The sequence below is a fragment of the Pagrus major genome, chromosome 1 (genome assembly GCF_040436345.1).
Source record: "Pagrus major chromosome 1, Pma_NU_1.0".
NCBI lineage: Eukaryota > Metazoa > Chordata > Actinopteri > Spariformes > Sparidae > Pagrus > Pagrus major.
The window spans coordinates 32,039,449-32,056,769 of record NC_133215.1 but is presented as its reverse complement, the minus strand read 5'-3'; the positions used below and the strand labels follow the sequence as shown (position 1 = coordinate 32,056,769).

General features: G+C 41.3%; 1 protein-coding gene across 1 annotated transcript; it reads right to left on the bottom strand.

The window, feature by feature from the left end:
- Positions 1-1,990: 1,990 nt before the first annotated feature.
- p4hb (prolyl 4-hydroxylase, beta polypeptide) lies at positions 1,991-16,954 on the bottom strand. Its single transcript, XM_073474639.1, has 11 exons — positions 16,548-16,954; positions 14,379-14,585; positions 12,915-13,048; positions 12,453-12,590; positions 8,993-9,097; positions 8,760-8,885; positions 8,425-8,625; positions 8,062-8,182; positions 6,814-6,995; positions 5,281-5,394; positions 1,991-3,644 (listed from the first exon to the last, which is right to left on the bottom strand). Exons 1-11 carry the CDS (start codon positions 16,684-16,686, stop codon positions 3,570-3,572), a joined length of 1,542 nt encoding a protein of 513 aa, XP_073330740.1. The 5' UTR covers positions 16,687-16,954; the 3' UTR covers positions 1,991-3,569.
- Between the last annotated feature and the right edge of the window lie 367 nt (positions 16,955-17,321).

Sequence of the window (17,321 nt, the reverse complement as noted above, 5' to 3'; positions counted from 1 at the left end):
TCCAATGATTGAAAGGGTTGAGGGTTTTTCACTCATCCAAATTACTGTATGGCAAATCTAATGTGTTGTGGAAAAGTGCCTTTAGACAGTCAGCCTGGTTCAAGAGAGTGGGATACAATTCCAACTCCCATTATCACAATCACGTTTTTATCACATTTAAACATATATGGGTCTTTTAGCAACCAATCCAATGGATGATTAACGGGTCATTCATTCCATACCAACTCACCCAAAATCCAGAACTTTTCCCAGGTCACTTCATGGATTTTCTTGAAAAAATTCATGTTGAAACGTCCATTTAATTTATGAGACCTTGCAAAACTCTACAGCTGTACTCCAAATACTTCTTAAGATATTCATTTTTGAAGTTTGGCCCGCTGAGCTAAATTTCAGCATTTTTGTGATTCCTTGTATGTGTATTCTCAGCCTCACCAACTGCTCATTTTTCACTGGATTGGGTTGAAATTTGTCCTGAACATCCAAGAAACCCTAAAGAAATTTGGCAACATTAATTGTATATATGTATATACTTTTCACTGGCTGTTATGTTACATTCAGTGGTTTTATTTCATCAGTAGATATTTGTACAGTGTTGATGTCATGGATATTTTTTATCTGTCTGATACCTATTGAGCCTGTTTTTCATTGGGTTCAGGAAATTTGCAAGTTACAGCTTGAAATGGCTTGGTTTGCAGGGCTACATCTTAGACCTCTAATATTCTAAAAACTGCCCATTGCAAGTTCCCTGAACCCAAAGTAATCGCTTCCAAATGTGTGGTTTTGCTGTCCAAAACCCTATGTTTTTCAAATTACTATCATTTAGGGCAAACAAAAAGCAGCGAATGGTCATATTTGCTTGTGGCGTGACTCCAGGATGTCAATGTTGGTCGGTCATGACAGTGGATAATATACTAGCAATTAGCTCCAAGCACTGCTGAGCCTCCTTGCAGCCTCACAGAGATGCTACCTTTGCTGTAGACTCCTGATGATTTCTTTTTGTTCCACATTATGGGCTGTAACCAGGATTTTAGAAATACTGATGTCATCAGTCCAAGTCCCCCCAATGCAGCCCTTAAATTTGGACCAAAAACTAAAGGTCTCCACAGTTTTGATGTCATTTGGATTCAGATTTTGTTCATTCACTTGGCTATGGGTGCTCCACACTGCCACGAGTAAAATTATAGTGAAGAAACACTGAATACTTAATATATTGGCTTAAAAGTTGTAAAATACTCAGAGCAGCATGTAGTTTTTTTTTTTTTTTTGTTATTGTAGGAAATACATTTGTATATGTTAATTTAAAAAGATGTTGCAAACAAGCAGAACTCAACATAGCAAGTGAGTTTAGTGCTGGGATGAATTTGTATTTTGGGTCAGACTCAGTGCTGTGATTGCAGCCTAAGGTGCACTTATGCAATCACTCATTTTACATTATATATTTTTAATTACTTTGTAGAAATCTGTTTTTTACTTTGACACTAATTTTTTTTGTTTTGTTTTTATAAATTCTTGTCAAAAAAGCCAAATTATGTTCACTATGATTCCATTTGTAAAAGGGGAAAACATCCAAGAGGGTTACTATTTTTAATACTGGCTCTGTACCTTCCATTTAGTTTTATTACATAAGTTCAATTTAAAAGTGTCACATTTAATCCAAACTTTTTCTATTATGTTAAGACAGTGTGTATAAATTACTAGATGTGTTATTTGTTATAGAAGACAGAATAACCAATTTGTAATGCAATACATTTATGTATAATACTTGAATAACAGAAATGTAATTTATCTATATATAAGGTTTAAGACTAAGTTATTTAATGTATTCACATTGACTCAACATGACCAAAAAACGTTGCATTAAATGTGACACTTTACATTGAACTCATGTAATAAGATTAGATGGAAAATTTACATGCAATTAAAATACTTGGTCACCGTTTTAGGCCTATTTATGATGTGCTTCAACAACAAAAAACAAACTGAAGAGAAATTTATTTTTATAATTTTTTTTGTTTATTGGCCACCATTTCACGTTTTCCACATCAATTTGGATATGATGGAATGCTTTGTTAAGTTTCCCCCCCACCACTGTACAGCTGTCAAACCCTGTCACCCTGCTCTACTCCTCCCCTCCCTGCCAAGCACACAGTACATTCATTCTCCTGTTCATGGACGACCAGAAAATATGAACTGCTCATTCAAATCATAACACAGCAAATTTTACACCATTCACACAGCAAACTATGCACTCACACACACACACACACGCACACACGCACACACACACAAAGAAACACAGCTGTGGCAACAAGGGTGTTGGGTAGAGCCAAAAGGGATGCAGGGGGTACAGTATGGGTGAGGGGTGGGGCTATGCAACGGCTCCCTCCCCGCTTAAGATATAACAGACACTTCTCAGACCAACCTGACCAGTAGACTGTACCAAACCGTGTCTGCTGTAGTAACCACAATGAATCTCTGATTAGGCATGAATGCAGTGCGACCTATCAGAACTGGCTCCGAAAATAGAAAAGAAATCATCCCAGGTCTGAGAGTATGTCCAAGGGGCCAACTCTGCCCCAACAGGGCCAACTGGCTACAGCTGGGCACAATGGTACATCATTAAAAATGATACATCCTAAGTTAAAAAAAACAAAAAACAAAAAACCTCATAGTGAAAGCAATTAAATAAAATAGGATTTTCCCCCCCCCGAAAAAAAATTAACCTTTGTTCCTTTTAGCGTCAGTAGCCGTGCTGTAATGAGGAGACTGAACCGAAAAATTATTTGGGAATGAAGAAATGAAAACAAAGTAGACCTTCCCCCCACACACCGAAGAAAATAATTGGTCTCAGCTACAGATGTGGGGGCCCTTAGTGCTACACTAGACAAGCTCTGTGGGGGCAATTTTAGTGAAGACATTGCAAAATAAACATCTATAGGATGGCCCCTTGTCCCCTGAGAGATCAGTCCTTACAAAACCACCACACAAAACTCCGGTCCTCTGGTTTTCTGGCAGAGGGAGAACAACACTGGCACCCCCCCTCCCCCCTTACCTATGAATACAGGTTACAACAAACATTAGCTCATACTCACACTAAACAATGGCAAGGCTTTTTGTTTTTTTAAGAGGAGGGGAACAAATTCATCAGAGAAAACAAAAAACATTTTGAAAACTGGATCTCAATGCCATTTTTACATTTGGTTTACAATATACAAGGCAAACAGCTGATGCGGAGCTTTGTAGAGAAGGCATTGAGGTCTCCCATAGAGGTGGTGTGCTGTTCCACAGAGTCCCACCAGGTAGGACAAGACCAGTCTGGCCAGAAATTGCAAGGTTGGAGATGTGGCAGGAAAAAAACGCCACTGATGAACTGACTGACTAATTATCTGGCGGGCTGACTATCAGGCCGGCTGACTGACTGACCGAGAGGCAGTTAAAGGGGAAGTATAAATGTTCACAGGACAGGGAAGGTCCACAAGGGAAGTGAAGGTGGTGATGGTGACTGGTTGGAAGGGTTGGGGCGGGACTCGTCTCCTCTCTCCCTCTCTCTTTCTCTCCTCTGCCGGCTCTTACAACTCGTCATGTCCATCGTCGTCCTCGCCATCAGAGTCCTCATCCTGTCCTTCATCCACATCATCCACATCCTGGAGAGCGGCAGAGGAGATGATGGTTTATTAACACAGAATCTCTCAAAACATGCATTAATAGACAAAATATCACATTTTGAGGACCTGCTACCGAAAAAGGAAACTAGTATTGTCTTTTTAAAGTTTAAAATTCTAGCATCATGACAAGCTTAAACTATAGTGGCAAACTGCACATGAGACTCCACTCGCACTCATACTCTCCACAAGGCTTCAATAAGGGCTGCATTACACCAACTGTAATGTTAGCATGGGTGAGATATAATCTAAGGCCTTCGTGAGGTTATGACAAACATCTAACATCTGAACAAATCAAATCAGTTGTCACTCAGCAGAATGTCAACAAAACTGCTCTGCATATAGATGACATCCTCGCTTCATTCCTTCATGTCTAGTCTGAGGACAAGTGGGGTGAGGAGATATGTCAGATACAGGAAGGCCAGGATGTGGACTGCAGCGCTGCACGTGCCGCTTTCCTCTGGAGGCTCCAAGCCCGCTAAAGAACTACGACAGCTGCAGAAGGCTTTAGCAGACAGTGTTTAGCTGGAATTAGACTTCTGAGAAGGGGGCGTGGTGGCAATAGTGGAGTAGAAAGGTGCAAGGAAAAGGGACCTCCCCTTATGTGCAGTGGAAGCAGCAGAGCTGTAGCACACAGGAGGGTTTGGGAGAGCTTGTTAAAGTTCAAAAAGCCAAGTGGGGCAGTTCTAAGGTTAGCGTAACATCCTCACAGGAGTTAGTCCAGTGAGTGAAAAGTGAGCCCATTTTGGGTACAGACATTATGGCAAATATGCCTCCAAAAAGTGGTTTTAGTTATTGCATGCATTTGAATCTGATGTCCACAGTTTCATATGAAGACTTGACTTGAAGCAAGAATGCAGGATGATAAGAGGTGTCCACAGTCAAAGTTGATGGACAGTGTTTTGATGATGTTGAACATTTAATGTAAAGATACCATAGTATCATCATCATGTTGTGGCTGCTGTTTACATTCACCCTGACGCAAATTTTAAACAATGCACTACAGATTTATTCCCTGGGTGTACGTGTTTATGGACATATGATTATAACCTAAACCACTGTATTTATGTTCCATGTTTATGTAGCATGAAGGAGTTTACAAACTTTCATTTCGTTCTGCAACCCTGTGTTGTATAAAAGGTGAATGAAAAAAAACCAGATCATCTTAATAATAATAATGCATAGGTTACTGAAAATGAGCCCTAATTTCAGCAGATTATGGGGATGTTTTTCTTATATGCTGTGGGTGTATTATCTGGTTCAAAACATTATGCTTTACTGTAAACAGCTGCTTAATTGCAACAGTTTAAGTAATAAACATTCGCTGAACAATAATTATTCATAAAACACCTCTAAATCCTTACCCTGCAGCCACTCTTCCAATGTGGCAGCTGTTGTTCTTGTTTTAGTCATTGCCATTTTGGCTGTCCCTCATTTACGACAACCTCTTCAATATGAACAGGTCCTCTCTGGTGTTTGGTATCCATAACCAAAACATTTTAACTTTTAACCTGGCTATATGACGATAATGATCAATAAAGCGCTAGGGTTGCAAAGGCACCCTGTGTGCTGTAACCTATAAAGTGTGAGTGCAGCTCTTAGTTTAAGATAATCTTACATCTGCATCCAGATCGTCCTCGTCGTCTCCTGCAGGGGCACCACCCTCCTTGCCACCGCTCTCCAGGAACTTGGTGAAGCCTTCCAGTGTTCTCTCACCGTTGTAATCAATCACCTGTTGATCGGACAGGAATTTCGATTATCATCTTATTTCAACAATATACAAGTTTGTGTTTTATCCCCACCAGGGTTGGGCAGTGGGGGATGATGTTATTTTATCATGCTTTGAAAGTATATTACATTCTGGAATTTCACCAAACCAGACTGGTCCACACAGCAATGAAAAGTGATGAGGAAGAGGGAGCATCCCTCCCTCCAAATGCTCAATGAGAAGACTAGGTTAAACAGGCTAGGGAAAGTATTGCTGGCCCCTCCAAAGTCCTGTATTCAGAATATAAACTGTTCTCATCAGGTAAAGGCTACAGTTGTATGATAGCAGTGTAGTGTATGTATATTTTGGCAGCATTGCATGTACCTGCATGTGGCCTACTTATGTCTGCACTATGCACTTTATGTGTTTTGTTTACTGTATGTATGTATGCATTTCATGTGACAGCCTATATGTCTGAGACAAATGTCTTTAGGGAGATATATATACACAAATTGAAAAAAGTCTATTATAAAAATTAGATGCATGTGGTAAAATGCAAAAACAAAAGTATCACTGAGCCTTTGACACCTGACTGTGCCATTTGAAAGCAGCCAATAAACTCTGGCACTCTTCAAACAGTGCCAATAGGTTATCCAGAGGTGATCTATTAGCAGTGACACAGCAACAAGCCAGTGGGGTTATTGCTAAAATAAGCCTGCACGTGCAAAGGACAATCAAAGGACATCTGCAAAGCAACCAACTTATTTTTTCTGTCATTTAATCCAGCCTTAATGACCTGCTTCACAGCCCCTCATGGCTGCCTCTCCAGCTCCATCCTTTCTTCTTTCCTTCTTCCTTCACCCTGGTCTTCTGCATGCTTCATCTAAGTAGGGTCATGAGCTAATCCTTAGACTTACTACAGCTTGACCCCAATATACAACGCTCATTTAAGATCTCAAAACTGAAGGCTGGTGAGTGAAGGCCTGGTCAATAAAGAACTGTGGAGAGAGGCAGGTGCAGGCTGAGCAGACAGTCTCAATGTGAGTGAAGTCATCGAGCAGGAATCTATAAGAACCAAGCACCAACATAATGGTGCAGAAACTTACAAGGCCTGCAAGCTCAGGTTTCTGCACATGTTAACGCTGCTAAATCAAGAGGCTCTAATGATTCCCTGGAGGCCAGTGTGGCAATGATTTTGGATCCAAATAACCACCCAGATCACTGTAACTCACAACTGCAATGGCATGTGATGAATAAGAGGATGAACCCAATTATTGTGGGTGGAGAAGGAGATGCACTGATTATATATCAGTCAACACAAATGAAGAAGTTTACAGAAGATCCTCAAGATAAGAAAGATCATACCAGTCAGATATTTAATCTGTCTCTCTGCGTATGGATGACACAGAGAGAAGATTGTCTGGAATATTAAAAAACACTCACCTTGTGCTCATCTCCAGCAGGGAAGAATTTAAGAGTGGGGAAGCTGTGGACTTTGACTGTTTCAATCTCATTGGCTGTGGAGTCCATCTTAGCCACAATGATGTCAGCGCTGTCCTTATACTTCTCTCCCAGCTTCTCCCAGATAGGAGTCAGCTGTTTGCAGTGTCCACACCACGGTGCATCTAAAGTATGGCAAAAATGTTAAAGTTTAGTATTGAATCATTACGGATAAAAACAGTTCTCTTAAGACTGGCCTTCAGCTCATTTAGATATTGACAAGTGAACACACTTAAAAGCAACATCATATCATGTGTTTTCTTTTATTTCCTTAAATTAAGCTCTAATCAAGGTCTTTGGATGTTTGATTTCAGATTGCAATGTAAATCAAAAAAAATTGAGCTGCAATCATTAGTCGATTGATCAATTCTAGAAAGAGAATTGTCAACTATTTTGACAATTGATTAATCGTTTGAGTTATTTTTAAATCCAGTTGTCATATATTTGCTGGTTCCAGCTTCTTAAATGTGAGGATTTACTGCTGTTCTTTGTTACTGATGATATTAAGTGAAGATACTTTGGGTTTTGGACTGTTGAAGACTACACTTTAGACTCTGAGAAATTGTTGACAGAATTGTTTTTTTTTGTTTTTACAATCTTTTAACATATTATGCACCTATGCGACACCTAATCATGAAAATAACTTGCAAATTCATAGATAATAAAATAATCATCAGTTGCAGCACTTTCTGAATGCAGGCGAACAAGCACTCAACAGGTCACATGTAGCCTCAGTTTCATGGCCTTGTTCCCCTTTGACTGGCTAGGAAACTCCCCCTCCAGCTGTCAGGGAATACGGGCCTGCCCTGCTGTACATGATGGGCTATAAACTGTATCCCACACCTAGCCATGGAAAATTCCTCCTAAAATAGTGCAAATTTTGATCACTATAAAAATAATCCAACAGCTATATTTCACCAGATCTTCTCAACATCCATGTCTGGATGAGTGGGCAGTGAGAGGGTATGAGTGAGCCCCTAGGATCAACTCTTAGGCATTTGAAAAGGGCTTAGCACGTGCAAAGTAAGGAAGGGCTAGATTTAAGTTTCAAACACTGAAACCAACTCGCACCTATCAGTAACTGAGCTTTAACTACAAAACAAAATACCCCTTCAAACAGGTGAACCCCTTTACCACCTCAAAAACCTTATTCATGTTTACTCATCAATGCTGACAAAATGAGGCACTTACAGAATTCCACAAAGACGTTCTTAGAGGAATCGAAGGCGACCTCCTCGAAGTTCTTGCCGACCAGAACCCTGACAGGGGTTTTGTCCCAGTCATCAGGGATGTCCTGACTCATGAGGTGGGGCTGTGAAAGAAGAAGGTAAACATAGAAAATGTGTTACTAATCCTATACACTTCAGTAATTGTCATTTTACACCAAATCTATATTAAAATACATGATGTTTAACTGCATGTTTAACTCAGGGTCATGTTTTTGATTATGGCTCAATAGACAAAATCATGATATTGTCCTCAGTAAGTCCATGATCAACAACACATTAATCAAACTCTCAGTATGAATGTTTTCATATAACTACTCTGCCTCACCTTTAGTTTGCCATCTGTGAACTGTGTGCAGAATTCAGTGATGCCCTCTGCTGTGATGGCGTCGCTTTCAGGCTTGTACTTGGTCATCTCATCCTCCAGGGTGATGAGGCGGATGGCGGGGCACTCCTCTTTCTTCAGGCCGAAGAACTCCAGGATGCGCTGGTTGTCGTCCACGTCGCTGTCGATGAAAATGAACAGGATCTGGACAGGGGAGACAGGAGAGGTCAATAGCTGATTTTAGAGTTTAGGATGTCTAGATTAGTAGGACTGGGGGGGGGATTGTAACACCCAATCCTTCTAATGAATACATATGGTTAAAGGGGAAGTTCACCTACCCGACCCTTGAATCCCTGTGCGGCTTTCTTAAACTGGTCCATTTTGTCCTGGAAGTCTGAAGCAGCTTTGGGCAGGAACATGAGGATGTGAGACTTGATTTCTCCACCAAAGATTTTAGGGGCGGTCTGCAGAAAACAGAAATACACAAGTTTGCTCGGTCTTGTTGTGGACAGTTGAGTGGAGTGAGAAAGAGAGACAGAGGTCTCGTGATGTGCATGGCCCCAGTGTTTACCTGCTCAGTGAACTCGATGACCAGGGGCAGCTGGTTGGCCTTGACAAAAGCCAGGAGGTTTTCTTTGGTCAGCTCTCCATCAAAGGTATTGCGTCCTTCATCAAACTGTAAAGGAAACATGGAAACACTGAGATACAAATATTATCCACTCATGTAGTTTGCCTGTGAACACCAAAAATAGATTTACCAGACAAGACTTTAGAATCCCCTGGGAACCCCCAGCAGTCCAAATGGACTTTCATTATGTGTTAAGAATAGCAGTGGCACAGCTGTGCCAAGCAGCTCTTACTGGCACACAATAGGAAAAAGGACATTTGGCCGGTGGCATGCTGCCAGCTTTGCGGCCACTGGCCGGTAATGTGAAACCTAAACCTCAAACCCCTGTTGCAATAAACAAGTGAAGGACCCCTGCTGTTTATTATAGACTGAGCCCCTGCTTAAGGAGGGTTTGTCTGATTGTAGGCAACGAGCCCACAGGTCAGCCGTGTTTGTATCAGGATAAAGTCGCCAACATGGACATCGCAGTTTAAAGATTGAGTCTTAATCTATGTGCCAAAATAAAAGATCATCCATAAGATCATCAAATGGCCTGAGATATTTAGAGTTTGTCGTTTCCTGATGAAGCAACTGTAGCCGCTTTAAATTATTATTTCATTACTGATCTACTGCAAACTATAATATGTAAAAATAATGAAGCACATCAGAAGGTACCGAAAATGAACTGAAACAAATGATCAAGACTGAATAACAGTACATATCTTAATAAATCAATCAATGTTAAGCAACTGGTAAATGGACTACACGTATAACACCTAAGAGTCCAAAGTATTTTACAAAGCCTCACATGCACCCATGTCCACACACACACATCAGTACTGCGTGTAGGGATCGGGCCTGCAGGTTAAGAGTCACTACGGACTGAGTTTGAGTGATTCAATCCATATTTTACTCTGATCCAGATAGTTGCTTATTTACAGAGCAACATAAGCCTGTAAGCCCTTTAACTGGAAATGGCTCCAGTCAAAAATGACACTATACGAGCAGTGAGAGTGAACCACTAACAGTAAAGCTGCAGGCAAAAAAGCTAAACTGACTGTAAAGCCAAGTGTTCCGATAGAAAACCAGCTGTGACGTGAACTTTCACATACTATACTACAATACACCACTTGTTACTGTAGGATACCACTAGATGGCATACCTTTGCTTGTCTTTGAAACTTTCCGCCACTGTTTTCTCTGCTGCTGCTGCTGACGGCTTACTGACCCTTGACCCCGTCACATCCTTGTACTTAACCTTATACTTCCCCTACCGTTCATGTGCATATTGCATTTTTGTGTGGAGCTAGTGGCAGCTAGTGGAGTTCGTCTGGACTAGGACGTTGGATCACTGGGGGAGTTACCACAGGCAACACGGCCCAGCTCATCCGGGTTTAGAAACCTGACAGTGAACACGGCTGGACCAAGACTGGGACTGAACACAGCCTTCTAACCCGCCAGAGTTAGTTTAAAGACAAGGGAGACAATAAGGAGGTGATTTCTAGCGACTCTGACCAGGAGTATGAATTCAGGGACAGAGTGACAGGGCCGGCAGCGACACAACAGAAGTGAAGCAACAAAGGAGCAAGAGAAAGATGGGCATCGGCAGCAGGGAAAAACTAAGGATGACACCCTCTTGCGGTATAAAGTGGTATTACGAGACAGGACGGGCCGGGGCTTGCTGGTTAGCATGCTAACTTCAGTAGATATCTCTGTGTCACAATACATAAAGGTCTTTGACATAACATCAACACTGTGGCTTATTCACATTGTGTGGCCCTCACCTGCACATTACTCACTTCCTTATTTTTTTTTAATTGAGGGACAAACTGGACCTTGACCCAATCTGACAAATCCACAAACCGACTGAGTTATCGGTTTGGCTGATAAGAAAGCTAAATGACCTTTGACTTATTCTGCAAGTGGACGGCTGTAGTCAATAACTAGAAGACAGCATCATGTCTGGGAAAAAAAAAAAACCCATCTTGTGTAAATTTCAGAAGGCTACATCACATGGGAGGCAGCAAGGTTTGGCTTATTTTGGCTGGACAGAGAGCACACAGCTGCCATGCATTCATCCTCTGTTCATAGCCAATGGGGCTACTCAGAAGACGTACCATCACCTAATACAGCTTTTTACCATTCATCACCATCAGCTCAAAATGCTGAGGTAATTCGCTGGTGGGTCAAGCAACAGGTCCAAAGGCAGGGGACCTCAGACGAGCCGAGATTAGCAACAGAGAGGGGATACTGTGAGGTCGACAGCATCACGTTACCAATGTGTAGATCAAAAACACCAGGATGTCTTCAGCAGCAGCTGTCTGTAAACTCTTACACATATGAGAGTGTTTCACAAGCTGAGGCAAGGCCACTAATAACCTATTTACAATATCTTTTGATTACTCCTGTGACAGTAAGGAATAATTAAACATGTCAGCAAAGTGTCCTGTACCCACAGTTAGGGCTGCTCGATTATGGCAAAAATCATAATCACGATTATTTTGATTGATATTGTAATCACGATTATTAAAGACGATTATTCATTGATTTGAGAACAAGCATTTATTGAACTTTTAACTCTGGTATTTCTTTTAACACGATAAGTTTGAACTGAAAAATGCAAATAAACAAGAAAAATATTTTAATAAAATGAATTAAATAATATGTAATGTAAAAATAAAAAAACATAGGTCCGTTGTGGTGGCAAAATATAATGCTGTTGACACTTCTCTTGCAACTTTTCCGCGACATTCGTCATAAAGGGCAGCGCAATTCTGCTGAAATGGTGACGTGATGGTAACACATACTACCGCTTGTCCAATGTGTTAATCAGTTTATTGAACCCCGGCTCGCTAACGGTGTTGATAGGGCACATGTCTTTGGCATCATGTATGTGACGGCATCCGTTATTTCTTCATGCCTGCGGGAGCCGGGTGGATATGCCTATCTTGCACAATATCTTCGTTTGTTCCGAGTCAGACTCCTCGAAACCGAAGTGTTTCCACACCACAGAATTCGCTTTATCTTTCTTCCCGACCAAAGGCTCCTTTCTGCCATCTTCTACCGTCTTCTTCTACACGTTTTTTCCAAACACGCACCGGCGTGGCTGAAAGCGAAACTGTTCAGGCGGGGGCGGGGCGGAGCGGAGTGCACAGGTGGAGATGGAAGGGTTCGCTGCATTTACCACACAAGACACGGCGTGCGGCAGAATGATCGTTTTATTACGATTATCTTGTTTTCATGATCGAGGGAAGCCAAAATCGAAATCGAAATTAAAATTCAATTAATCGCCCAGCCCTACCCACAGTTTATGTGTGAATACACATTGATGTAATATTTAAGTGCTCATGCACTTTGTAATTAATTCAGATGTCATAGTCACACAATGTGACAGTGAAGAAAAAAACTTGACAACGTGAAGTTACCTTCTTGAAGAGGACAACACCGTCCTTGGACACCTCAAACTTGGAGTAAATGGCATCATCAGAGGTCATGGCGAAAGGAATGTCGTCTGTGGCTTCAGCTGCTTTTTCGAAGGCCTTGGCGTCAGCGGAGTCGGCATCCTACAGACACATGAAAACTTTGCTTTAGATAGAGCATTTTGCAAGTCATCCCCAATGATTTAATCATTTAAACTGCAGTATGGCTCTTTCAAACCAACAAATCATAATGAGAGAGAACAGCCAAAAATGTATCAACTGTGCTTTTGAGATGACAAATTAGAGCTTGATGGTGGAAACTGCCAAACAATAAGCACTGTACACAAATCCAAAAGTCAGGTGGAATCTGTTTAGACAATATGAGCTAAAGTAAGGAGTTTTATGACAAAAATGACTTGTTTAAATCTTGACTCGTTATATTCAAACCTTGAGGGATGAGAATCATACCTTAAAGAATCCAATGACTGCAACCTCATTGTCAGCGATCAGAGACTCTGCCTCAGTGACTCCAGCCAGGGTGGCGACGGCCGGGCCTGTGCGCTTCTTCAGCCAGTTGACGATGTCATCTGCCTGCCTGCCAGCTGCAAGACAACAAAACACAATAGCTCAAGTACTTCTGTATACACACACATAGTTAGACCTGTCAAAAGCACAACTTTTACCATTAAAACTAAATATGGACAATGTGCAATCAGCTATTAGGGTTTGTGCGTATTAGAAATGTATTCTAACAGAGCCAAAGAGACGTCATTAAGGCAGACAGATATTCCTGACCTCAATTTCAATATTATAGTGTCTCAGGTTAAGCAGATGTTTAAGTGAATTTGCACTGCCTGTATTGTGGTCAAACTGAAGACACACAAAGTACAGGAAACCCCTCATAAATTTTATGGAGTGAAAGTGCATTTTGAAAGTGAAAATATTCAACAGCACCACTTCACCATTCCTGACACCTCTAGCTAACAGCTCTTACAACTTCAGATGACAACACAGAGCTGGCATATTTACACCACTTGTATGAGAATTAAATTACAACACAAAAATAAAATTCAATTCAAAATTTTGAGGCTGTAAAAGCCTGTGCTCCTTTCTTTGGAGTAAGACTGACACACTGAAATTAAACTGGACTGATGACAGACGTGGCTGTCTGACTGAACACTGATGCAACACAGGAGCAACTTCACAGAGAAACACATGTTGATGAAGTGATACAGCACGGCGTCTTGGTGCAGTGCTGTCAGCCTTAAGCAGTACGTGGGAGACGGCTGTTTCTAGAAGCTGGACTCAACTCAGAGTAGTAATTTTCACCAGAACACTTCCCAACCACTTCCCCACCCTTTCCAAACTGAGCCTGCCTTAGACCAGAAGAGAGGAGGCGACGTGAGGAACTGCACATCTCTCTAACGGCTTAGATTCAGCATGAGAGAAACGTGCAGGGAGGGCCCAACCCACATTTATCTCAGGCATGTTGCTGAAAGCTGATTGGCTGACTCAGTTCTCAGTTACGCTGCTGTGCAGATCATATTACTGGGATAAAGGAAGTCAATAGGGCTTGCCTATGGTTGTCAGATCTGATCCTTTTGCCAAAGGAAGTATTCGCTAACATTAAAAAAAAAAAAAAATTGACAGGGGTTACTCAAGATTACATCAGTTTGTGACAAAAAAAAAGTCTCTCATGCATTAAGGTGCACTGGGTGGAGGAAAAACCAAGTTGCATGTTGAAGAAAAAAGAAGTTATGATACAATTCATGAGAATAATTAATAATAACATTAATAAACAACCACTACATCAACAGATAACTGTCTGCAGTAGATAAAGGAGTGTCATTTTCCACCATTGCCTCAAACTTCTAAGTAATCTCTGTCTGATGTAAGCACCTCTGTATGAGTGAAATTCAAAATAATACTCACCAGAGTACTCTTTAGGTGACTCCTTCTCTCCGCCCTTGAAGAACTTGATAGTGGGATATCCCCGGACGCCATACTCTTGGGCCAGTTCTGTTTCCTCTGTGGCGTCCACCTTACCCAGGCGGACCGCTGAACCCTCGGCCTTCAGCATGCCAGCGGCCTTGGCATACTCTGGAGCAAGGGCCTTGCAGTGGCCGCACCATGGGGCATCTGCAGAGGAGTGTCAGGATGACATTTAGCCAGGCACATACAGAGATTTGGATTGCTGTTTATGAGTGAACGAGATTAAAGGGGTTTTTCATTTTTGGCCCAAAATTATCCCTCACGATGCCTTCTTACAAAATATTGCTGGAAAACAAAACCAATGTAAAAAAAATAAAAAAGCTACTGTCATTATTGATGACCCTTCATTTTTTAAGTATTCAGTCCATGCGCTGTTAGAAATAACACCATGTCAATAGGAAAAAGCCATGTCTTTACATTTCTTTACTTTTCTGAATAACTGCAAAAACCTATGAAATTAAACTCTTTGTATTTGTGAAGTGCAAAATTTGATTTTGTCTAGATAAAAAAAAAACTGAATTAATTTTGTCATATTGTATGACTTTGCTGATGATCACCCTCTCAAAAACACTTAAGTGCCTTTACTCTCAAGACGCATGCTATTCAACGCAGAGCAAAATATAGTGATACGAAAATGATTACTTGATTAATCGATTGGTTAATCCACAGAATTGATCTAAAACCATCAAACATTTACTTTTTAGCAGCTTAAATGTGAGGATGTGCTACTTTTCTACACTGCACTGGACTGTTGGTTCATAAAAGAAGCTATTTGAGGATGTTATCTTGGGCTCTGGAAACTTGTGACTAATATATTAACTAATGATGGAAATAACTAAGTTAGAGAATATTGTAAACATGTGGCAAACTTTAAATTATACTGTGCTTTCACACGATAATTTGTAAGCCATGGTGTCTAATTCAACATTGTAAATTCTGGTAAAAAAAATAAAATAAAAAAAAATAAAAATCAAAGTAGATAATCAACGTAACCAGAAATGACACGTCGAATAAACGACCTGCATCACCTGGCTGTAAGAACAAAACTTCCTTGTTCCAGGTCGGTCAATATAGACGCACAGATGAACTTTTGTAAAGTACACGTCAACCTAGCTCCACATCTCAACTGAGATCCCGCCCAGCTGAGAAATACGTGGGCAAACAAAGCCATCATCCCTCCCATCCGGAGCTCATTGGATAGTCTTCCCCACGGCCATCTCTGACTGGTCCACGGGTGCGTCACACAGTATGCAAGGGTCAACAAGAGCTGACAAAAATGTAGCAGGACGGGCCTGCAGGCTATGAAAAAGTGGGTTCATTTAAGCCTGTGGTATGCCACAAAAGCTTATCCTACATTTAGGCAAAGAAAAAAACACTTCAAAATAAGTCCTGGATTAAAAAGGACAGGAAATAACACGTCTTGGCTTCAAGAAAACTGAAACTTTCAGTATGAAACCACAGCAGGCAATCGAAACTTAATAACCCCGCACTTTACTGATTCACCTAAGTTGCTCTTTCACCTTCTGACTACGTCTGGCCTTAACAATCGTGTTATTACAGCTTTATCCCGACGGTACAAGACTGCATGCCAGTACTGGCCCATTTCTCTAAATGCAATATGATGCGCTGCTATTAGCATACTTATTTATGACATCCTGGAGCTATAGCTGACTTAAAGCAAACATGGCTAAACATAAGTTGCAATACAATTAAAGTTAATAGTAAAAACAAGTAAGGGATTGCTTTGTTATGGCAAGTTCCGTATTCTGGTCAGAATCTAAACACTTCGAGGATACTCGGTGCTAGCTTGTGAAATGTAATGGTGAATAGTCTGTCAGAGAGAAAGCAGTCTGATAAACAATGCTCCGGTTATTTTTTGCAGTTTGACCTAAAGGGAAACAGCTAGTGGACAACTGAGATTCACGCATGGATGCAAAATGATTCTAGACACCAGCAAGTTAGGCAGTAACAGCGGCAACTTGTCACAAGTGTCAAAGTTTAGTGCTAGCATCAAACCAGGTTTAAATTAGCTAGCTAGCCGGGCAGCCGCTGAGGCTTCTGGAGATACACAGCTTTAGCTGAAGAGATTTTACAGCATTTAATACTTACAGAACTCCACCAGGAGGTTGGGGTGAGCCTTGAGAGCCTCGTCGATGTTACTTTTCCTAAGCACCAGGACATCTTCTTCCTCAGCGATCTCAGCCCGGCTGGCTACAGCCAGTGTGCAGATGAGCAAAAACTTCAACATAGTTGCCGTCGAGTATTCTTCCTGACAGAGAGACGAGCGCTGCAGACACGGTCGGTTACAGTTTAGCTGGTAATTTTTTTTGAGTTTTTGTCTTTTTTCTTGTTTGAGGTTGGGAGAGTAGCTGGTATTTTGTGTCTACCGCTACTAACGTGGCATTGCACGCAGAAACCGGAGGGGTCAGCCGTAGTGCGCATGCGCATTTATCAGGCCGAAAGCAGTTCGTGTTGAAATGTGACTGGACCGCAGCGAGCTGCACCTGGAAGTGAATGACTGGCGCTCCCTGCTCTGCTCACGCGACACACACACATCAGCAGTAGCCCTGACTGATAACACACATGGAAAACGAATGGAAAACATGATATTTAAGCACACACACCTCTTTCACGGACATAGTTATTTACGTCTAAACACATTTTTAATCGTATTTTAGCTAAATCACGAAGTATTGCATTGGTTTTTTCACAAATGTGTGAACAAAAAATCAGTTTTATGAGTTAAATATGTGAACTATGTTGTAACTTTCACGGTTTGTTTTCTGAATCTTGGCAATGGGCTATATGTAACTTACTGATGCAACAATGGGGAGAGGAGGTGTTTGGAAACATAGGTGTTTTTATGTTTGCAAAAGGGACAGG